Source organism: Scophthalmus maximus, unplaced genomic scaffold, assembly GCF_022379125.1.
Source record: "Scophthalmus maximus strain ysfricsl-2021 unplaced genomic scaffold, ASM2237912v1 un_1, whole genome shotgun sequence".
Lineage (NCBI taxonomy): Eukaryota > Metazoa > Chordata > Actinopteri > Pleuronectiformes > Scophthalmidae > Scophthalmus > Scophthalmus maximus.
The window spans coordinates 116,494-140,904 of record NW_025917010.1 but is presented as its reverse complement, the minus strand read 5'-3'; the positions used below and the strand labels follow the sequence as shown (position 1 = coordinate 140,904).

General features: G+C 45.3%; 1 protein-coding gene and 1 long non-coding RNA gene across 2 annotated transcripts; both read right to left on the bottom strand.

The window, feature by feature from the left end:
* Positions 1 to 9,282: 9,282 nt before the first annotated feature.
* LOC124849808 lies at positions 9,283 to 11,676 on the bottom strand. The gene is made up of 5 exons (XR_007030362.1): positions 11,516 to 11,676; positions 10,372 to 11,292; positions 9,890 to 10,211; positions 9,586 to 9,729; positions 9,283 to 9,492 (listed from the first exon to the last, which is right to left on the bottom strand). It is a non-coding gene; the product is annotated as an uncharacterized LOC124849808 (long non-coding RNA).
* Positions 11,677 to 18,679: 7,003 nt separating this feature from the next.
* Positions 18,680 to 21,543, bottom strand: LOC118292853. The gene is made up of 7 exons (XM_047330417.1): positions 21,253 to 21,543; positions 20,922 to 21,144; positions 20,647 to 20,821; positions 20,269 to 20,564; positions 19,998 to 20,162; positions 19,630 to 19,878; positions 18,680 to 19,531 (listed from the first exon to the last, which is right to left on the bottom strand). Exons 1-4 carry the CDS (start codon positions 21,541 to 21,543, stop codon positions 20,306 to 20,308), a joined length of 948 nt encoding a protein of 315 aa, XP_047186373.1. The 3' UTR covers positions 18,680 to 19,531; positions 19,630 to 19,878; positions 19,998 to 20,162; positions 20,269 to 20,305.
* Between the last annotated feature and the right edge of the window lie 2,868 nt (positions 21,544 to 24,411).

Sequence of the window (24,411 nt, the reverse complement as noted above, 5' to 3'; positions counted from 1 at the left end):
ACCCTCCTGCTTTACACTTAATGAAGCAAGTGTTGCAGGAAGGATTCGAACCCGGGTCCATGCCGGCGCTATTCACTGAGCCAGCCGACGCCCAATATTCTTGCATGTCTGTCTTTGCCCCATTTTTTTTTTATGCACTGAGCTGCGTTCATATTTTAATTGAAGCGGCGGGGGGGGGCGACTCTATTCACTGAGCCAGCCGACGCCCAATATTCTTGCATGTCCTTGTTTGCTCCGTTCTTATCAAAGCCAAGTTTCTTTTCCTCCCTCTCTCCTTCGAGACCCGTGTTTCCCATTCTCCCTGCTGCTGTACACTTGCAGCCGACGCCTCTCTTCTTATTTAATTTAAAAAAAAATCTTTGTCATTTCTTCAACAAAGTCCACAGAATTATATTTTATACTTTCTACTTCTTCTTTTGAAAACCTTATTTTTTTCTCTCTTTGAACCTTCTGGAACAAAAAAAGGGGGAAAGCAGGTTGTAGTCTGTCCCTGAGGGGGGGGCAGAAGAGGCTAGGAGGGTGAAGAGGAGGAAAGGCTGCTGCTATCGGGTGTTGAAGATGACTTCCAACCAGCACGGGCAGCTGCTGATGAACTGTCTGGAGTAGCATTGGCCCTAGCCTTTCACAAAGCTTATCTGTTTGACTTTGTTGAAATTGATGTCGCAGTTCTTGTTGGCCTTGTCTAGGTTTAGCTTTTTCTGTAAAAAAAAATTGTAGGGCACTTTCATGCTTTATTGATATTGCCATCTGGTATGGTGCTGTCACATGCTGTGTCAGAGGGAATTCTGGGATCTTGCTCTGATCTGGTATGGTGCTGTCACATGCTGTGCCAGATTTTCGGGATCTCGCTCTTTCCTTCTCTGGCACGACTGTGACTGAAGCAGTGTCAGAGGGATTGGAAGCCGGGTTTCTTTTCTTCCCTCTCTCCTTCGAGACCCTTGTTTCCCATTCACCCTCCTGCTGTACACTTGATGAAGCAGTTCAGTGGTAGACCTGTCTGTCTGAGTTCGAATCGACGGCAGGGATGAGGTGCTGGCGCTATTCACTGAGCTATCCGACGCCCAATATTCTTGCATGTCACGGTTTGCTCCGTTCTTATTTCAATTGACACCTCCCTCTCTCCTTCGAGACCCGTGTTTCCCCATTCACCCTCCTGCTTTACACTTAATCAAGCAAGTGTCCCCAAGTGTACCTGGCCTTGTTGGAATAATTCACATCTCGGTCACTGCAATGTGGGATAAGACTTTTGTTATAATAGTGCATAATTATGATTTAATGTGAGCCACACTCAAAAACACACATCAGATAAGTTGTGAAACTGAGACTCACCATTGAAACACCTCGCCGCTGCTGTCAGATGTCACGTCGGATGGCTCAAACTCTCCAGACGGCTCACCCTGGCCTCCAGCCTCAGTCTCAGTTGGCTGTCTGGTGGATGGTCCGGCCTGAGCATTGGCATTGGGCAGAGGGGGGGGACTCCAGTCACAATCAAGTGATGACGCTCCAGCTCCTCAATCATTCTTTCAATAAGGAAAACAACCAAGCAATCTGCCTTCAGACATTCTGTTGCATGTCCCAGACCCGGTGAAATGTAACTGAATTGTCTTGGCCAGCTCTGCCTCGATCTTCACCTCCAAAACCAGTGAATTTCACATTGTTAACTGTATACTACTGTCTACACTGCACTGTATGTCTTATATTGTTTATACTGCACCACCTGTCTATATTGTACATATTACATTGCACTTCTTTGCTTTTTTGCTCTTCTGGTTAGATTCTAACTGCATCTTCTGCCTATGTACATGTACTCTGCAAAATGACAATACATATTGTCACTGTACCTTTTTAATATGTCTGTTATTAAAGTGTGTCTATGATAGTAAAGTGTGGTGATGCTAATACAAAGATCTGTCTCCTGTGTTTCATGTACTTTGCATCTTTCTAAAAAATGCCAATGGCTGGAATTATTAGAAAGAGCATAGACATTCACCAGAATAGTGACTCTGCTGGTGGTGGTTCCATTCTGCCATGTATGAAAGAAGGGTGAAATAGCTTGCTATAGCCGAAATTACATCTACACACTACAAGCAGTCCAAACATATATGTATATATCTATCATCATGTTAGACCCTTAAAACTACCAATTCACAACTCACTCATTTTGGGAATGTAAGCGCAGATGCTGACATTCCCCAGATGAGTGAATTGTGATTTATTAGAAAGAACATAGTCTAAGCTTTATTTCGGTATTTCAACATGGCATCTAAAAAGGTATACAAGGACATTGTGCTAGAGGGTTTGTTATCGCTATCAAAATCCTTTTTGTAAGAAAACAATACAGTTCATGATGTGATTTGGGGGGTGCACCAGGGTCGGGGCCGAGCCGGGGAAGGTGTCCCCATGTTCCTGTGATGGAGCCCCGTCCCGGGGACTGCGTTATGTCCCCCAGTGTAGCCAAATTCATATGAGGGATTTCGGATAAAAACGTGTGAATGAGAGCCGTGGCTGTGTCCCCTGGTGATATTGCGACTTGGGGGGTGCACCGGGGTCGGGGCCGAGCCGGGGAAGGTGTCCCCATGCATTATATATTTAATTATCCTTATCGTCACGTGACCAGCATTAACGTTGCGTCTCGTCTCATTTTTATCACGGCGAGGAGGGTGAAGAGGAGGAAAGGCTGCTGCTATCGGGTGTTAAAGATGACTTCCAACCAGCACGGACAGGTACTGATGAATTGTCTTGTGTAGCATTGGCCCCAGCACTGGTTGTCGCCTTTTGGTGTCGAGGCATAGTTCAGCTGTCGGACGATCTCTGCGAACAGTTAGGTCATCTGGTGCTATGACATGATCACACGCCACATGCGGTGTCAGGGGGATTCGAACCCGGGTCCACGGCAGGGGGGCAGCGGCGCTATTCACTGAGCCAGCCGACGCCCAATATTTTTCGTATTTCTTTGTTTGCCCCATTTTCATTCTTATTCACAGAGCTGCGTTCTTATTTTAATTGAAGCTGCTATCCACCTTTCCTAATTTCTGTGTTCGCTGAGATCGTCCGACAGATGAACTATGCCTCGACACCAAATGGCGACAACCAGTGCTTTTACATAGTCCACAGAGCTCTTGTTTACTCCTCCGCCAGACGAGGGTTAGGGTCTGGCACGACTTTGACTGAAGCAGTGTCAGAGGGATTCGAAGTCGGGTTTCCGTTCTTCTCTCTATCCTTTGACACTTTCATGCTTTATTGATATTGCCATCTGGTATGGTTCTGTCACATGCTGTGTCAGAGGGAATTCTGGGATCTTCAGATTAGGGATGCACCGATCCGATATTAAGATCGGATATCGGCTCCGATATTGACTAATTAGCTGGATCGGATATTGGATAAATGAGGCCGATCCATGAGCTGATCTGCTACTTCAATTCTATGTTAGTGACGCTGCTACAACACCTGTCTGCCGCATGCGCAGCAACAAACACAGAGCAACAACATTTTACAAAGTTAGGAAATTAATGTTAGAGTCCAGCCTAATGCCTTCACTGTCTTCCACATGGCGAGGTGACCAGCAGCCAAGCCCATTAGACGGCCCACGGGCCACATCCAGCCTGCAGGAGCCAAGTGTCTGACCCGCAAGTCCACGACGATCCACTGGCTCTGACGCACCTGTCTTAATATGAAACTAAGTGAGCAACATGAGAGATAAGGTGCGCACTGTTCTATATTATTCCGATGTCATCCCACGCTATACGTCGACCTCCGCTTGTGTAGAGAGCGCGTACACGTGAAGATGTACCGCGCAGTGGAGAAAGAAAAAAGGGATCATATCCCGCGCACACACACACCAGCTGATCCTCTGGCCCTCTGAGTGAAATATCCAAGTAAGTCAGATAATTATGACATGGCCCGCACCAAAAGGTGGCAAAGTGACTGGACTGATGAGATTTGATTTATTTTACCGGACCATGCCGACGCTGAGAGTGACAAAGTGACAGCTGACGCGCTCTCTCTCCCTCTCTCTCTCTCTGTTTAAGTGTGTGTGTCACACACAGTCGCTCGCTTTGCTCTTCTTGAGGTGAAGGGTTGTGCAGATGCTGCTGACAGCTGTATTTGTGGACATTTTGCAGATGGGTTTAAAAATCTGCACTAATGGTATTGATGGCATGCATATCTGTGTGCCTCTTGCTATAGTGTTATTAATAAATGCTTTTTGCTGTTGTGAATATCAGAAAATATCCCACACACCTGGGACCTTTTGAACTACTGCTCCCTCATTCTCTTCCTTTATGTTGAGCCTCTATGTGTGTGCTGTAAATTAAAATGCTTCTTACTTGAGTCACAGATGCAAAAAGGTGTGAGCCTGCCAGGGTGCTTTTATTTTATTATTATTCTTTTAGCGTTGGTGTATAGAAGAACATTTAAACCCCTGATCTTATTATTGTAGTGAAGAGCTTATATAAACATACATTCACTTTACTATATAGAGTTTGAACTGCAGATATATTTTGATTTGAAAAATATATATTTATAATTGTCATTATAGTTATCATTCTTGATGTATCTCATCCACTGTACCTCCTTCCATTTTGTGTGGATAGGCTTAATGGCCATCGTCAGCTACAGGTAACCCTCCCCCACACTGCAGACAGTCAAGGTCTGGCACAGATTCACACTGTTTCAAGTTACTCACTTCTCAGACGCACAGAAAAGATATATTATATTTTCTACAAATTGGACTCATGTTCAAGGTTTTCATTGTAAATAGTGTCTAATGTAACAAAATAATTGCAAGAGAGCTTTAAAAATTGTTTTTATGAACATTTATTGTAGTTTTAAAATGCTCAAAGGGAAAAGGGACATCACCATCAGTGTCAGTGATGACATTAGTCTGGTTGCACCAACTTTAGAGGACAGAGTCGTTCAAGCCCTTGGCTATCACATGTAAAAATAAATAATTTCCCCAAGGAGTTAAATGAACCTTGTCACGAAGGAAGAGCTGAGGATGATCAAACACGATTTGTGGATGGTGTAGAGTCCTACCATTAACAGACAACATAAAGGTTGCCATCACACTGTTGATGAACTTTCTTGCTTTGTCCATCTTTGCTGGGGGCCCATACCTCCAGTGGAGCCTCTGATTGATGGATGACAGCAGTATCTTCATTTCTGGAAACTGCTGGTGGAGGTCATGCAGGTTTCTCTTCATTGCCTTAAGAAGCAGCACGCTTTTGAAATGTCCAAGATCATTGCCCCCGCAGTCGATCACAAGCACTTCCGGAGCAGTTCTTCCTTCAAGGCATTGGCGGAAATAGGGTAGTGGGTCATCCCAACACATGCCTCCCTTGCCAAACCACTGGACATGTGCAGACGCTCCAAAATTGGTCCCCATCGTCTCCCTTGCTCTCCTTTCACCACGTCGTACATAGCTATCTCCAACAATCCACACTTTGCAGGATGCTGATAGAAAAGAAAGTAACATATACAGTTTTAGTTGCATAATAGTTATCATTTATCTTTTTTAAAAACATCATTTGTCAACAAATGAGCTTGTTCTGAAATAAACTAGCTGCAAAGTTACTGAAAACTTCAAACCCCCCTTTAGTTTGATGTACCAAAGATATCCCTTCGTTTGAAGTTTATATTCAAAATATATTGTGATAATAACGTACCTTTCTCTTGGAATGGCAATCTCCTGATGAATGTGACTTCTTGTTTACGATGAACAAGATGGACAGTTGACTTGACTTTTCTGAAGAAAATAAAAAAACTTGGTTAACATGGTAGACACTTTAATATCAGCACTTGTAGAATAACCGGTGACTGGAAGTTCTATGAGCCTATGGCTACCATTTTTTACATGCTAGACATTGTAAATTAGTATAGTATACATTTTTAACTTGAATTGCCAAAGTTTTAATTACGTTAAATACTTTTTGAAGACAAGAAAAATTATTTACCATGTGTAATTTACCTCATCTTGTAGAAAATATGTTGTTGCAAGGGGAAGCACCTCCAGGTTCCTAAAAACTCCTGTGAAATGTCTGTGAGGAGCCCAGAATATATTCATTTCTGACCAGCTATTTGGACAGTGAATGGTCCTTTGGGTGGAGCAGGAATTGTTAACCACTCCCCCTGATACTGTAATGCAAATGTTGTCACACTCCTGCCCAGGTGTCATTGGCACACCCCACACACCCCTCACCCGCTCCAAGTCACTCACTAGGCAGCGCCCTCCACAATTATCTAATTTGCTTGAAAACATTGGTCCACTCAGGAGTGACATTTTCAACTGGCCAAATGATACATTTATATTTTTGTCATGACACGAGGAACAATAAAATACAAAACACAGCTCGACATGAACCGGTTCAACCTTTGTTTGAGCATTAAGCCTGAGTATGTTGATACTTAACATAGTTATAGTATGTGCCTAAAAATGCAAGAAAGCATATCACAATTCACTTATCTGGGGAATGTCAGCATATGCGCTTACATTCCCCAAATGAGTGAGTTGTGAGTTGGTAGTTCTAAGGGTCTAACATGATGATAGATATATACATATATGTTTGGAATGCCTGTAGTCTGTAGATGTGATTCAAGCTATAATAGGCTATATTTCACCCTTCTTTCATGGTAAAATGTCAGCATCTGTGCTGACATTCCCCAAATTAGTTCGTTGTGAATCAAAGTTTACGGAGTGGGAGGTGAAATCCAGGTCAAGTATGTGTCTGACCTCTCTTAGTTATTTAATATGATACAATTCCAACATGGTACACACCAAAATAAAGCTTAGACTATGCTCTTTACAATAATTCCAGCCATTGGCATTTTTTAGAAAGATGCAGAGTACATGAAACACAGGAGACAGATCTTTGTATTAGCATCACCACACTTTACTATCATAGACAGACTTTAATAACAGACATATTAAAAAGGTACAGTGACAATATGTATTGTCATTTTGCAGAGTACATGTACATAGGCAGAAGATGGAGTTAGAATCTAACCAGAAGAGCAAAAAAGCAAAGAAGTCCAATGTGATATATACAATATAGACAGGTGGTGCAGTATAAAAATATAAGACATACAGTGCAGTGTAGACAGTAGTATACAGTTAACAATGTGAAATTCACTGGTTTTGGAGGTGAAGGTCGAGGCAGAGCTGGCCAAGACAATTCAGTTACATTTCACCGGGTCTGGGACATGCAACAGAATGTCTGAAGGCAGATTGCTTGGTTGTTTTCCTTATTGAAAGAATGATTGAGGAGCTGGAGCGTCATCACTTGATTGTGACTGGAGTCCCCCCCCTCTGCCCAATGCCAATGCTCAGGCTGGACCATCCACCAGACAGCCAACTGAGACTGAGGCTGGAGGCCAGGGTGAGCCATCTGGAGAGTTTGAGCCATCCGACGTGACATCTGACAGCAGTGGCGAGGTGTTTCAATGGTGAGTCTCAGTTTCACAACTTATCTGATGATCTGTGTTTTTGAGTGTGGCTCACATTAAATCATAATTATGCACTATTATAACAAAAATCTTATCCCACATTGCAGTGACCGAGATGTGAATTATTCCAATAAGGCCAGGCAGCACATGCTTGAGAAGGGCCTTTATAATAAGTTTTTCCAGGTAACCCCCTCCTCCAAGAAGAGGCTTCTCTCCCTCTGACACAGCATGTGACAGCACCATACCAGATGGCAATATCAATAAAGCATGAAAGTGCCCTACAAATATTTTTTACAGAAAAAGCACAACCTGGACAAGGCCAACAAAGATATGACCTGGGCATCGGCTGGCTCAGTGAATAGCGCCGGCGTGGACCCGGGTTCGACTCCTTCCTGCAACACTTGCTTCATTAAGTGTAAAGCAGGAGGGTGAATGGGGAAACACGGGTCTCGAAGGAGAGAGGGAGGTGTCAATTGAAATAAGAACGGAGCAAACCGTGACATGCAAGAATATTGGGCGTCGGATAGCTCAGTGAATAGCGCCAGCACCTCATCCCTGCCGTCGATTCGAACTCAGACAGACAGACTACGGGAGTCCTCCTCACAAGAAGTCGTTGGCTACCAGTTTTACCGGCCCATGCCTGCTTTGCAACACATTCTTCGAGCCGGTTATGTGTTGGCTGACGCCAAGGGAAGTTTCCTTTAAAAAAAAAAAAAGGTGTGTTAGTCATGAAGACGATAATTTACAACTTTGAATCATAATGTTAAATATGGAAAGAAAATACTCACAGTGGACACATTCTTGTCGCAGTTTCAACTGCCTCTTCTCCCAACGCTCATAAAACTTTCGCCAACAAGACACACCCTTTAGAAGTTCCCGTTTTGGTTTTGGCCCATCAATTGTCACGGGATATTTCGTATAAGTAGGATTTGAAATGACGCCTGAATTTCCTTTTCCGATTCTGACGAAGATCTGACAGCAGTAGCAGAACCGGCAGTGCTACAGGTACTACGGCTGGTACTCTCCCCAGAAGACTCAAAGCTGGTACCCTCCCCAGAAGGTTCCGGGATGGCATCCTCCCCAGAAGAATCAGAACTACAAATATAAGAAAAAGATTATAAGTCATTTGCCTAAATATAGATGATGGTGTGCTTGACTGTGTTTGTATTAATTGTGCAAAAAATGCTCACCTTGAGACACCACCCATGTCCTTCATAATCTCAGCAGCCGTCACAGCATGTCCACTCGTCTTAACGCGGTAATGCTTCTCCGCTGTTGCGCTGGAATGGGTCAGGTAATCGGCCACCATTGATTTTTCAGAATCTGTCAGGCTCTTAGCTGCCGTCTCAAAGACTCTGCGTGCCATCTGGCTGGTCACTGACGGGAGGTTGTGCCTTGTGTGCAACCGGTGCAGGTCCTTGGAGGCACTGTGGATCTGCCTCCCTGCAGTGGAAAGGAAGAATCTTTCTTCTCCATCCATCTCGTCCTCCACATCCCTCTTGCGTTTCCTGGTGGGTCTCAGGAGCTGTGGCCGCACCAGTCTGTAGTACACATCCAACCACTGTTGGCAGAGGAGAAAAGGGAATTGAGATTACTTTCTGCTTTAACAGAAATTATGTTCTGACAGGTTCTGACAGGAAATGTGATGAACTTACATGCTCCTCCTCCTCTGACAGGGTAAACACGGCCACTTGCTGTGCTGCTGTCTTGTGCTCCTTTACCCCAATTATGGAATGCGAATCACATTTTCTCCTGAGGATAACACATTAATTAGTAGAGTTAATGACAAATATATCAGGGGGAAATTTACCACTGCAGACCAACATAACACAGAAACACTCACAGTCATGTGCTCCACCACGCCCGGTCGTTGGAGTTTGTAGATGTACTACAGCCTCGAGGTAGTACACCACAAATATGTTCTGGACAGACTCCAGGGTGTCAGAACTACTGTCAGACAGTTTACCTATAACTGCCAAGAATTCCTTCTTGGCAGCCTCCAGTACAACCAAGCAGTTTTTTGTTGACAACACGTCAATCAACATGCTGTGCCTACGAGAAAAAAATATCAAATTTATTAACAAATCATATTACAGCAGGCAGAGAGAGGACTACCAGTTCTTCACCATTTATATGGGTACAAACCTCTTTTGGGTGATCTCTTTCTTTGAGTGCTTGGCAAGGATGTGCTGCAAAGAATCATTGAAGGCAATGAAGTACTGGCACTCTTTATGGAGTGGCAAATCCTCATTTCTCAGGTTGGTTTGGACAGTGAGGAAAACCGAGAATCTGTCAGAGGAAGTAAGAGGATTTAAGTATGTGCATGTACTAACAACCGCTCATGCTGCTGAGTAAGGTTCAGAAAACAAAATACAGAAGCTTGGCTGAAAGGGTACTTTACTAACAAGTTACTACACTGTTGACATCATAATAAAAAACTGCTACCAACTGTTTCAAGCTCTTGAGGTAGTTCTGCTGTGTTCTCTTTTTCATTTTTGCCTCAGAGAGGTCACCGAGGATTGAACAAGAAGTATTGCAGAAGCCACCAACCTTTGGATTGGATTTGCATCTGCCATAATTTAATAACTGCATAACTAAAAGCCCTGCCATTCTTCAGGAGGTCCACAACGTCCAACTTGGCCTTTTCAACCACGGCTTCGATGGCTGCTTCAGTCCTGTTCTTCAAGCATGCCCTCCGCAGATGGCATGACAGGGTCTCTTGTGTTTTAAGACAAAATGGGCAAAGCAGATAGTGCCTGTATGTAGGTTTCCTGGAAAAAGAAAAAAAAGGCATTAAGGATAATGTGGTTAATATAGGAATAATAATAGGTTAATTAATAATAGGTTGAATAAATAAGGTGCATGTAATGTACAAACTAAAAAAGACACAATTGGTCTAACTCAAAAGCTAGGGTTAGGGTTAGCCCGCACTTTGCTGCGTGACGATGGTTTGGTTCCTCCCAGAGCCAATGTGGCCCCGGACTCCCGGGCAGCCGGTCGTGGGCTGAGCCGACGGCCTCCGACGGCCCGGCCCGGGCTGCGGTGCTCCGTGACTGGGCGTGCGGCGATGGCCGGAGCTCGTACTTTGCCGGTTTTCTTTTTCTCTCTCCCCGGACTCCCGGGCAGCGGGTCGTGGGCCGAGCCGATGGCCCCTGGGGGGGCCTCCCGTGAGCTCCGGGGGGCGGCCAAATATACATCATCAGATACATCATTTGCCTAAATATAGATTATGGCGTGCTTGATTGTGTTTGTATTAATTGTGCAAAAAATGCTCACCTAACTAATTGGAAATAATTAAATTATTGACTTAGTCTCTGGAGCCGTATCTTTTGACTTTCATTCACAACTCACTCATTTGGGGAATGTAAGTGCAGATGCTGACATTCCCCAAATAAGTGAGATATATTCCTACATTTTACTATATACACATAAATGACATTAGAAATTAGCTGTTTTCTAGGTCATGAACAGCTTACTCACGAGTGGTGTGGAGGAGGCGGAGGTGCTGATGGTGGGGTGATGGTGGTGGTGATGGTGGTGGTGGTTCCATTCTGCCATGTATGAAAGAAGGGTGGACTATAGCTCATTATAGCTTAAATCACATCTACAGACTGATCTAAAGCTGATTTCACCCTCCTGCTGTACACTTGATGAAGCAGTGGAGGTGTAGACCTGTCTGTCTGATGGATTTCACCCTCCTGCTGTACACTTGATGAAGCAGTGGAGGTGTAGACCTGTCTGTCTGTCTGAGGTTTCTTAGTGTCCTTTATTTTCATGTTCAGCCGTGAGCCTTCATTTGAACAGAAACACTTTCCTCTCCTTCATATCCTCCGTACGAAAACACCGGAAGAGCTACAGGACAAAGAAATGACAAAAATTAGCTCTTACAAACATACACACACCTTTTGAATGACACTTTAACCAAACATTTAAATAGAAATGTGCAGGCATATCCAAAAAATAGAGAGCTAGCTTAAACCACGATGTAGAACTTGACATCAGCATGGCTATATGAAGAGTTAAATCAAACACTTCTTCACAGAACATGAATAAAACAACATAAATCACAAAATACCTTGTTCCCGTTCCAGCTAGGCGCTTATTTGTGTGAAAGAATAACACAATATCGTCCTATAAATCCCGTTTTCACACTTTTCCTTTTCGGACTTCTCCCTCGTTCAAGTTACCCACTCTCAGGGAACAATTTCCTGCCTTGCCAGGAAATGGCCCTACAAAATAAAGGCATGTTTAACAAAATCAAGCATATCCAAAGTAAACGTATTTGAGTCGTTTAAGAGTCATTTACACTCCCACCAATCATGAGTAAATAATGGGACACAGATGACATTAGGTACAAAGGATTCAAATGACCTCGACCTTACTTGTAAAGAACAAAAAATACCTCATGTGAAGTGCAAACCTTATAACTGTAAGTTTTAAACTGTAGAGTGAGTGGAAAGGTCTACTCAGCTTCCAGTAGCAGAACGAGCTTCTGAACTGGCCGCTCAACTTCAGACATCTAATGGAGACGCTCCCCATCTTCCCAAGATCCCGGTCACCAAGGCAGACCGTAACCTTCCTTACAAGTCCATCTTCGGCAATCGTGGTTTGTGAACCTCTACCCAGCCTCCACTGATTTCTGTGGGCCTCATCTCCTTTCATCATGACTATATTGTGATTTATTGGAAAGAGCTTTATTTTGGTGTGTACCATGTTGGAATTAAGTCATATATAAAATAAGTAACAGAGGTCAGACCCACACTTGAACTGGATGTCACCTCCCACCTCCTAAACTTTCATTCACAACTCCCTCATTTGGGGAATGTAAGCGGAGATGCTGACATTCCCCAGATAAGTGAGATACATTCCTACATTTTACTATATACACATACAAATTACATTAGAAATTAGCTTTTTTTCTAGGTCATGAACAGCTTACTTACGAGTGGTGAGGAGGAGGCGGAGGTGGTGATGGTGGGGTGATGGTGGTGGTGATAGGGGATGATCGTGGTGGTGGTGGTTCCATTCTGCCATGTATGAAAGAAGGGTGGAATATAGCTTATTATAGCTTAAATCACATCTACAGACTACAAGCATTCCAAACATATATGTTTATATCTATCATCATGTTAGACCCTTAAAACTACCAACTCACAACTCACTCATGTAAGGGGAATGTAAGTGCAGATGCTGAAATTCCCCAGATAAGTGAGCTAAGTATTTAATTACAATACCCCCCTGCCTGATTCAAAGCAAGGGCCCCCAGACAGACAGTACCCTCCACTGGTCAAGACCCAGGGTTCGACTCCTTCCTCCAACACTTGCTTCATTAAGTGTAAAGCAGAAGGATAGAGGAGGATGGAAAACCCGGTAAGCAGATAAGCTTTGTGAAAGGCTGGGGCCAATATAGAAAGATTAACACAAGCGAACCCAATATTGGGCAAAATACTGCATACAGCAGTGGGACTGCATTTCAGCACCTTATAAACACCAGTATGACTGCATTTCAGCACCAGATGTGTACTAATTTTTATTTTGTTATTTTTTTATTTTTTTATTTATTTTTAATTATTATTTTTTGATTTTATTTATTATATATTTTTTTTATTTTTTCATTAATTTCTTTAGGATATATGGCCAGGGCGCCTTTATCGCTACTAACACCAGGGTGACTGCATTTCAGCACCAGATGGGGTTTTATTTGGTAGGTACAGAGCCAGGGGCCTCTTTTGCTATTAACACCAGTGACTGCATTTCAGCACCAGACAGTATAAATACATAACCACAGCATCTATTACTACAAACACCAGTGTGACTGCATTTCAGCACCAGACGTGTATATGGGCCACAGAGCCCTTATTATCGGACCCAAAATAGGGCCGAATACTGCAAACAGCAGTGTGACCACTTTAGCACCAGACATGCATTTATGATTAAAGGACCTTACTGTCGGACCCAATATCGGGCCGAATACTGCAAACAGCAGTGTGACTGCATTTCAGCACCTTACAAACACCAGAGTGACTGCATTTCAGCACCAGACGTGTATATGTGGCCACAGAGCCCTTATTGTCGGACCCAAAATAGGGCCGAATACTGCAAACAGCAGTGTGACTGCATTTCAGCACCAGACGTGTATATGTGGCCACAGAGCCCTTATTGTCGGACCCAAAATAGGGCCGAATACTGCAAACAGCAGTGTGACTGCATTTCAGCACCTTACAAACACCAGAGTGACTGCATTTCAGCACCAGACGTGTATATGTGGCCACAGAGCCCTTATTGTCGGACCCAAAACAGGGCCGAATACTGCAAACAGCAGTGTGACCACTTCAGCACCAGACATGCATTTATGATTAAAGGACCTTACTGTCGGACCCAATATCGGGCCGAATACTGCAAACAGCAGTGTGACTGCATTTCAGCACCTTACAAAACACCAGTGTGACTGCATTTCAGCACCAGACGTGTGTATATATGGCCACAGAGCCCTTACTGTCGGACCCAATATCGGGCCGAATACTGCAAACAGCAGTGTGACTGCATTTCAGCACCTTACAAAACACCAGTGTGACTGCATCTCAACACCAGACGTGGACTTTTCAATAGAGCCTAGAGGCTCAGGGCTGAAAGAATCTGGATCTCCAAATTAGACACCAGACATCCGAAAGGCCTCAATGAGGTGTAGATGCCTTTTGGAGATCGTTTTTGATGGACAGTGCATCTAACAGCTATGCTGTTTAAATCTTTTTAACCCCTAACCCCCTAACCCTAACCCTAACCCCCACCCCCTAACCCCCTAACCCCCTAACCCTAACCCCCTAACCCTAACCCTAACCTCTTAACCCCTACCTAAACTTAACCCTAAACCTAACCATTATATGTGGCTTGTTCTTAGCCCTATCCATATTTTAGCCCTAACCCTAACCCCCTAATCCTAACCCTAACTACTTAATTTTATCTAAATCTAACCCTAATTTAGTAATTTTGTTGTTATGCAAATTACATCTGTTAAAAATAAAAAAATGAAAAATTTGGACAATTGATATATTACATTTACAATTAAAAAGTTAAAATTTTCATATTTTTAGGGTTTAAAATTATTAAATTAAGAGTTATAATTTATTACAGTACTGATTTCTATGTAAAATAATTGGAATAAAAAAAATAATTTATTTTATTTAAGAGTTAGAACATTTAATTTAATTACATATTTTGTAGTTAAAACAATTTGTAGATTAAAGATTTAGAGATTAGAAGATAAACATTTGGATAATAGATACATTAAAACAATTTTTTATAAGTCATAATTATTTCATTAGTTTTAGGGTTTTAAAATTAATTACTTAAGGGTTAAAATTTATCAAAGTAGTAATTCATATGTTTAACAATTAAAATAAAATTGTTTAAGTAGTTTTAATTTATTAAAGAGTTTAAAACAATTGATTTTATTCATTGAATTAAATGCTTTCATTAAAAACCTATTGGCATTTATGGGGTTAAAGGGATTTTATTTTACATTTGGTATTGGTCAAACTAAAAAACTGGGTGACACCAATTTACTCCATACAGGGGAGGGTGTTAATAGCAGCGCACGCTGCAGCCTGCTCACTTGGAGCGGAGCAACAGCAGAGGCAACACACAGAGGGTGAGCTCGTTAGCCGCTACTAGCTTGTTAGCCGTTATTACTTTGTTTTAGCTACCTTTTTTTGATTGATTAGACTTTTGTCTACCGTTTGCTGAAGTGCCCAGCCTGAAGAAGACACGGAAGTGTCGAAACGTCGCACAGGGGGCACTTTTTTTCGTTGATTAACAGGGAGTTTTGTTTTTTTTTTGTTGTTTTTTTATTCTTGTATTTTATTAAGGGGTTAAGCTTCCTTTTATTTATTAAAACCTTATTTGGTAAGGTCTCTTTGATTTTTTTATTATTAAAGAGATAGAAACATTGAAAAATAAAAGATACGAAAAAAACTTTTTTTCACTTTTTTTATTATGGCTATGTTTTCCACTGCCAACGAGGGGGCAGCAGGTCCGTTACGGAAGACGGGGTCGCTTCCGTGACCAGACCATTCACCAGCGACCCCAACCGCAAAACCGGGACGGCTCTTCTGGGGACCGGGGAGGAAGAGGGACCAGGGGGAAGGACCGTGCATTTCCTGGGCCTCCATGGGGAGGACCAGGCCATTACCCTCGTCCTAACCCTGATCTCAGGCCCTAACCTTAACCCTAATATTTACTCTTATCCTAACCTTAACCCCTAACCCTAATCTTGGTCTAATACCCTAAACCTAACCTCATCCTATACCCTAAATTAACCTCATCCCAAGCCCGAAACACTTATCACATTCTAATAATAAATTAACTTAAAACAAGTTTATTGGAATTTATAACTTATTTAAAAGATTAAGAACAATAAATATATCATTTGGGCATTATAAGATTAAAAACACTTCTATAGTGCTTGATATACATTTTAATTTTATTTTTATTTATTATTTATTAATTATTATATATATTTTTTGGGGGGATTGTGCGGTTAGTGGGAAACAAGATCACACACCAATTTGTATAAAACCCAATACACAAATCACATAGAGAACAAAAAAGGAGGAGCTCAACTGAGGATATAAAAGGAGGAGCCTCAGTGGGAGCTCACTTCTCACACGAACCTCGAGCAGTAAACATCTCTCCAGCCAGACCGAACATAGAAGTTTTTTGTGTGTCTTTTTAGGCCTGAAGAAGACCCAGAGAGGGTCGAAACGTCGCCAGGACACACCTTCCTTAGTTGTTTGTTTATAAAATATATATATTATTTTTTTATTTCGTAAAAAAATTTTTTCGTAAAAAAACGAATTCATTTTATTTCAATTAGACTTACCTTTCTTTATACTTACCTTACCCAGTGGAGCCAGGAAACACCTTCCTAAGTTGTTTATTTTATAAAAAGTTTTATTTTTTATTGCTTTTTTCGTGGAAAAATTTTTCGTTAAAAAACAAATTCATTTCATTTCTTTTTACTTAGCTTACCCAGTGGAATGGGAGACTATGACGATGGCTGGACTCAGGTCCGGCGCGGCGGACACCACCGCCGAGACCACCAGCCGTTCCGGGACCGCCAGCCCTTCCGGAGCCGCCAGCCTTTTCGGGACCGAGATTATGGGGGCGGGTGGATGGAGCGTGCACCACCCGTTTCCTTTAGGAGACGGGATCAGATCCCTTCACCTAACCCTAACCCCTAACCCTAACCCTAACCCTCCACCCAGAACCCTTGTCACTTTGGTCCCCAAACCACAGACCTAACCTTAATTTGGGGATCCTAACCCTAACCACAGTCTCTACCCTGATCATGACCCTAAGTTTGGGCTGATCCAATGGGTTTGGGGATTATGGGGTTAACGGAATTCATGAAGAAACTAATTAGAGTTAAAAGGAGGAGCTCAGCAGAGAGTATAAAGGGAGGAGCCCCAGTTAGGGAGCCCATTTGACAAACGCACATCGAGCTGACAGGATCGCTCACGCTGTACTTTAATCCCATGAATTTACTCGGAATACTATGAAATTAATGTGTCCCGCTGGCCTGATGAAGACCAAGTCGGTCGAAACGTTGCCAAAGAGCCGGACACCAATTCTTTTTAAAATAATTTCATTTTCGTAAGGCACAGTCTTGCCTACTTTTCGTAAAGTACAATAATACTTACCTCTATTTGAATGCAATTTGCTCCGCCCTGGGACCAGAGTGATGGGACTGGGTGGGTGGAGAGTGCCATTCCCGTCTCCTCCGGGAGATGGGCTCAGTCCCCTTAACCTAACCCTAACCCTAACCCTACGGTGCCCCTGAGAGGAACTAGCCGCGGGGAGGTCGCAGCGGGCCGAGGCTGGGGATCGTGGATTATAGCGGAGGTGTGGTGCGCCCGTAGATATTACTCTCCATTTGTGGCTTTTTTGGCCAAGATACGATGCCGTCCACTTCGTGGACTTTAGAGTGGGATTTTCCCTATTTTTAAACACCATTCATTTTGAATTGCAAGTGGTCACGTTCCCGCAGAGTGCACCAAAGTCCCAGAAACGCGGAACCACCGTGGGTACGCTCCAAAACGAGCGTACGTCGACATATTTCAGCCCCGTAAACCCACGGGCGCCAGAAAAGAAGTTTGCTCAGATTATGAGATTTCCCATCAGAGGGTGTTGCGCTCAGTGTGTCTCACCCCCTTCTGAGGAGAAAAAGGCAAGAGTGGGTTAAATTTTTTTCCACAGCACCCAGAGCCACCAAAGTTTAGGTGCCTTATCTGTGGTCACAGCAGGGCACCTGGTTGAATTTTGGGGGTTCTGACCCTCTGGGAAGACCCCCAAACAGCTCAGAGTGTTTTTGTGGATTCCAACGGGAAGGTATTGCCATCGGACAACGACTTGGAAATCTTCCCTTTCGCCCCTCCCTCGACCCGACGGACGGTCGCTGGGGACAGTGCTCGGTACTTTATTGATCAGGGGCTCAGTGTGCATCGGGAAAAGCGCCTTTGATGGACGTTTGAGGTCCCCACAGCCTGTGAGGCCAAAAGAGCAACCACACTCTTTTTTCCCACTCAAAGGTATTGCCATCGGACAACGACTTGGAAATCTTCCCTTTCGCCCCTCCCTCGACCCGACGGACGGTCGCTGGGGACAGTGCTCGGTACTTTATTGATCAGGGGCTCAGTGTGCATCGGGAAAAGCGCCTTTGATGGACGTTTGAGGTCCCCACAGCCTGTGAGGCCAAAAGAGCAACCACACTCTGGTGGACGATGCCCACTTCAAATACCTTAGAGCTGAGGTCAGGGTATTCCAATTGGACAATGGCAAGGTATTGCTATTGGACACGCGTCTCCATGTTTCCCCCCCCTTGTCCACTCGGTGGAAGGTTGCACTTCCACCGAGTGGACATGTTCCCCCCACTGAGGAGGACTGTGCTGGCCGGGTGGAAGAGACCAGTGGGATGTACACTTCAAATACCTTAGAGCTGAGGTCCGGGTATTCCAATTGGACAATGTCAAAAGTCATTTCTTTTTCTGCCTTTGTACACAACGATACTAGGTATGACACGAGGAGTTAGTATTGGTATTATATTGATTAAAAACAAGTGTATTTTTTTTGGTTTTTGAGAGTTATATGAATAAAAATGTGTGTGTGCGTGGAAATAAAGAGAAGTATTCACAATTTAACCATTTATTTCACAAAAAACATCATATTTATCAAAACACCACACAAATCAATCTCTAAGAGCTAAAAAAGAGCACACACACTTTAAAACAATCAAAACACCACACAAATCAATCTCTAAGAGCTAAAAAGAGCACACACACTTTAAAACAATCAAAACACCACAAATCAATCTCTAAGAGCTAAAAAGAGCACACACACTTTAAAACAATCAAAACACCACACAAATCAATCTCTAAGAGCTAAAAAGAGCACACACGTTAAAACAATCAAAACACCACACAAATCAATCTCTAAGAGCTAAAAAGAGCACACACGTTAAAACAATCAAAACACCACACAATAAAAGCTATAAAACAACACAATAAGACATTTAACACATAATATGAAAGAATTATATGATTTTTTGGGGGGGGAATCGGAGCCTCCTCACTCTCATCCTTTGCATACTCTGCTCCTTGATTATCTTCTTTTCTGGAATTGACTTGAAGGGACTGATAACGACTGAGCAGTCTCTTTTCATCTTTTTTTTCCGGGGCGTCCCCTCCTCCTCGACCTCCTGTGGCGGTGGGTTTGCTGTCGAAGATGAGGGGGCCGCCTCGTCCTCTTCGCCGCCGCTGCCGCCGCTGCTGCTGCTGCCACTGCCGCCCTCGCCACCGCCGCCGACTCCCATCTCCTCCTCCTCCTCCGACTCCTGCTGCTTCTGCTGCTGCTGCTGCTGCTGCATCTCGTTCTCTCCTCCCTCTCCCACGAGGAGGCTCTCTCTGACCAGGGCCCTGACCTCCTCTGCCTCACAGTGGTCAGGGTTGGCCACGTAAAACTTATCCGCCGTCCTGGTGTCGTGACACATGAAGTCCGCGACCTTTTTCCGGCTTTTGGGATCTTGGGACTTTTTTGCCTGGAAAAGATTGTAAAATTGCAGAGAAATTAACGACAGCACTCGCAACGGCGCTTTCGGCCTCCACACTACTCGTCTTGAATTTAATGTCAACTTACATAAGTTGCCACGGCCGTCCTTATGAGGGTGAAATTAATCACCCCCCCTAACCCCATGTCCTTCCAGGCCGACTGCAAGTTGGTATTTAAGTTTTTGGATGGCCCCTTGCCCTTTGTATATAGTACAAATTTGTTGGCATCGGGGAGGCTTCGTTTTATTGCCATCCATCTCTCTAGCCAGGTGAACTCTGTGGGGTTCAGGAACATTTGGGCCTCCCCAAATGTCCTGTTCGTCTTGTGTTCTTTAATCTGTCACGACACAGACACGTAGAGAAGGGAGAGAGTACGGGGAGACTGGGTTAAGTACACGCACCGCAGTAGACATCGGGGCTAACTTCAAAGCTAACAGTGTCAGAGATAGCACTCACGTGGAGCAGGTAGCCCCTGGCCGAGGGTCTTTGCCTCCTCCACCTCGTTGTCTGTCATATTAGCATAGACCCCCGGCCTGTGCCCGAACAGGCAGCTCCAGTAGGCACACTGGTAGCCGTAGTAGAGGAAACGGCTGGTGTTTTCAAATTCCACCTCGAGTTTGCCTGATGAAAAGAGGGGGGGGGGGGGGAAGCAAAGCGCTCAGAATGAGCTGCGCCTTGGTCAACATTCCACGTTTCCTGTTGGCAAGCAGACTTGCGGACAACTTACCCAGCAGCTGTGGGATGGCGGCAGCAGCAGCGGAGAGTCAACCCCTCAGGGCCTGGCGGGACGGCAGCTTGCTAATTTTGATCCTTTTTGTTGACATCTGGTGGACAACCACCCTCCGCTGCAGCGACCTCACCCCCGTCTTCAATTCCCTCTCCACGGAGGTGAACTGCACCCGAGTGAGGCGGCAGGTCTTGGGCGGGATCCCGGTCATAAATCGAACGAAGTGCAGGGCGTTCTGCAAATAGAATTTTGCTGTGGTAATTTTCATCCCGCCCTCCACCACACTTCGGGACCAGCTGTTTGAAGAGAGGGCGGATAAAATGAATCAAATAGAATCTTTCAACGTACAAACCAAATTGTAATGTCATTGTCACTCACCCGCGGATCCTGGACATGTTATCCAGAAAAAGCCAGTCGGACAACCGGCTGCGGTTGTTGGCCATATACAAGATGAAAGTTTTCACCCTGCTGACCTTGGATATGGCATTTTCGGTCATTTTGGGGGTCGGGTCTAGGCCCTCGTGGTGGGCCCTGTACGTCCTAAGGTAGTCCTCTGTAACGACACACAATTTAAGGCGTTGTGATATACAGACTCTGCTGTCCAATGGCATGAAAAAGCCAAATTAATTACCATGTTATCAACATATGCTTACCCATCGACGGTGGGAGGCTTATTTGCCTCATGAGGTTCCCCCTGCCGCTGCCGGAACTCCACGGGCTGAAGGAGGACGAGCCCGCCTCCTCCTCCGACGCGGCCGAGGACGGGCCCGCCTTCTCCGACGCGGCCGAGGACCGGCCCGCCTTCTCCGACGCGGCCGAGGACCGGCCCGCCTCCTCCGACGCGGCCGAGGACCGGCCTCCCTCCGTCACGCGTTCCTATCAAAGTTGGTGAAAAACAAAAAAATCAGACACACAAAGACAGGGAGAATGGAAGAGAGAGAGAGAGAGAGAGAGAGAGAGAGAGAGAGAGAGAGAGACACTCACGTCCTCCTGGCTCTCAACTGCAGTGGTGCGACCACTCTTCATGCTGCGCAGCTGCTTTTGCAGCTTTGTGCGGAGAAGTCGGACCTCGGCGCAGAACTCGTCCCTCTCTGCCTTTACTCCTTCCAGCTCCCGCTCGTACCCGAGCCGCCTGCACTCGGCCGAGCCGCAATCTGCCACGGGGGACGGTGGAGCAACATCTATTTCCTCCTCCAGGGGACTCGGGTTGACGTCCAACATAGACTGCATCGCGGGGGTCGAATCTGTAGCCCTGAGCTCGGCCAAGAGTTCCATTGTGCGGATTCTCTTGGCCTGATTAATTTTTGCCGCCTCATGAGGTTCCCCATGCCGCTGCCGGAACTCCACGGGCTGAAGGAGGACGAGCCCGCCTCCTCCTCCCACGCGGCCGAGGACGGGCCCGCCTTCTCCGACGCGGCCGAGGACGGGCCCGCCTTCTCCGACGCGGCCGAGGACGGGCCCGCCTTCTCCGACGCAGCCGAGGACCGGCCCGCCTCCTCCGACGCGGCCGAGGACCGGCCTCCCTCCGTCATGCGTTCCTATCAAAGTTGGTGAAAAACAAAAAAATCAGACACACAAAGACAGGGAGAATGGAAAAGAGAGAGAGAGAGAGATAGAGAGAGAGAGAGAGAGAGAGAGACACTCACGTCCTCCTGGCTCTCAACTGCAGTGGTGCGGCCACTCTTCATGCTGCGCAGCTGCTTTTGCAGCTTTGTGCGGAGAAGTCGGACCTCGGCGCAGAACTCGTCCCTCTCTGCCTTTACTCCTTCCAGCTCCCGCTCGTACCCGAGCCGAATGCGCCTGCACTCGGCCGAGCCGCAATCTGCCACGGGGGACGGTGGAGCAACATCTATTTCCTCCTCCAGGGGATTCGGGTTGACGTCCAACAGAGACTGCATCGCGGGGGTCGGATCTGTAGCCCTGAGCTCGGCCAAGAGTTCCATTGTGCGGATTCTCTTGGCCTGATTCATTTTTGCCGCCCTTTCAGCAATGGTGAGCTCGGCATGAGACTGGTTAATGTGCCTGTCCAGCCGGGAGAGCTGGTTCTGGCACCCTGGAACAGGGCAGGGTGCAGCTCTGATGTTCACCCTTCCAGATGCCATATTGAGCAGCAGCCGCCTCTCTTCCGCATTATGGATCAGGTGCATGTTCTTCAGGTGCTTGTTAAGGGCACTGAAATAGCGTTGACACAATGGGCAACTATGCATTTTCCCTGTAAAGAAACAACAACAAAAAACCCTAACCCTAACAACAAGATTAATAATTACTGTTGAAAATGATGTGTGTGTGTGTGTGTGTGCACGTGTGCACGTGTGTGTGTGTGTGTGTGTGTGTGTGTGTGCGTCTTGGAAAGTGCGTCCCTCCGCAGCAAGCTCAGTGCGCACATTCAAAGTGCCGAAAAAAATACTGAAATGCAATAAAAAAGACATTAAAGACGACCAACGGCGAGATAAGCACACTGTTGTGAGAGGTATGAACACTTTTGATAGATAATAGTAAAGAAAAAAACGGCAGGAAAAGTTTTTTTTTTTCTTTTGAATTACTTAATCAATTTAAACTCTGCAAAATATATTAAATACAAGCATTCACATCTCTCCTATTACATGGACCATTGTCAAATCAGTCATAACAATAATGATAAGAAATGGCATTCAACATATTCAAGACATTGCACATTAAATAATAAGTTCACACTCACGTCTTTCTTTCGCCCGCAGTCCCTGTACGTCGACTGCTCCTCCGGGTCTTTAAAGGGGCTTCACACCTCATGTTCTAAGACCCTCGACCAATCACAGCGCAGATCAGCTACATGCAGGTTGTGTGCTACACTGATGTTAGAGGCATGCTTCAACAGACCAGCCAATCAGAATGTACGACCAATTAACGAGCGAGAACAACGCAAACAGGGACTTCGCTTGCTCCGAATTTTTTCATATTTACACCATGTGTTCTGTATGAGGAGAGGATGACATGGTTAAATTTTCACATGTGTGGCCCATTCCATCGCAAAGATGATTTTTTTTTTTTTCCCCCGAATTAAAGCTGCACATAGTGGAAAATCAACTTGCTCCGAAATCTGCGATTGGACCTGGGCGGACGTAGGGCATATCTCCCAATTGCTTTTGAGGTCCCGTACTGTCACCGAGTGTTTGCAGGCAGCTATGATTTGCCGTCGTCCACTTGGAATACCCGGATCCCAGCTCTAAGGTATTTGAAGTGGGACGTACACTTCAAATACCTTAGAGCTGAGGTCAGGGTATTCCAATTGGACAATGGCAAGGTATTGCCATTGGACACCGTGGAAAAGTCCGCAGGGTTGCAGCCGCTTACCCCCTTACCGCAATACCTCGGGGAATGGCCTTTGGACACGTGTCCTCGTGTTTCCAGCTTGTCCTCATGGTGAAAAGTTGCACTTCCAACAAGTGGACATGTTCCCCCTCTTGACGAGGACTGTGCTGGCAGGGTGGAAGAGACCACCTTGCCTTTGTCCAGTTGGAATACCCAGACCCCAGCTCTAAGGTATTTGAAGTGGGACGTACACTTCAAATACCTTAGAGCTGAGGTCAGGGTATTCCTATTGGACAATGTCCAGTTGGTCTCTTCCACTCGAGCCACCCGCCCAGCAAAGTCCTCCTGGGGGGGGAAACATGTCCAATGGCAATACCTTGACATCGTCCAATTCAAATACCTCGGCTGCAATGCAAAGGTATTTGAAGTGGACATTAGTGACCGAGGTGTCCATTAGTGACCGAGGTGTCCAATGGCAATACCTTGCCATTGTCCAGTTGGAATACCCTGACCTCAGCTCTAAGGTATTTGAAGTGTACGTGCCGATTCAAATACCTTAGAGCTGAGGTCAGGGTATTCCAATTGGACAATGTCCAGTTGGTCTCTTCCACTCGAGCCACCGGGGTATTGAAATGGGGTATTGAAATGGAAAGTGTCCGATTGAAATACCCCACCGAGGGAAAGCGTACAATTGAAATACCCCAGCAAGGGAAAGGGTCCGATTGAAATACCCCGGGGGGGAAAGCGTCCAATTGAAACACCCCAGTAAGGGAAAGCGTCCAATGGCAGCGACCCCTGGGACCCCCCGGGCCAATGGCAATACCCCGGCGCGGGAGGGAGCCTCCCTGTGGACCG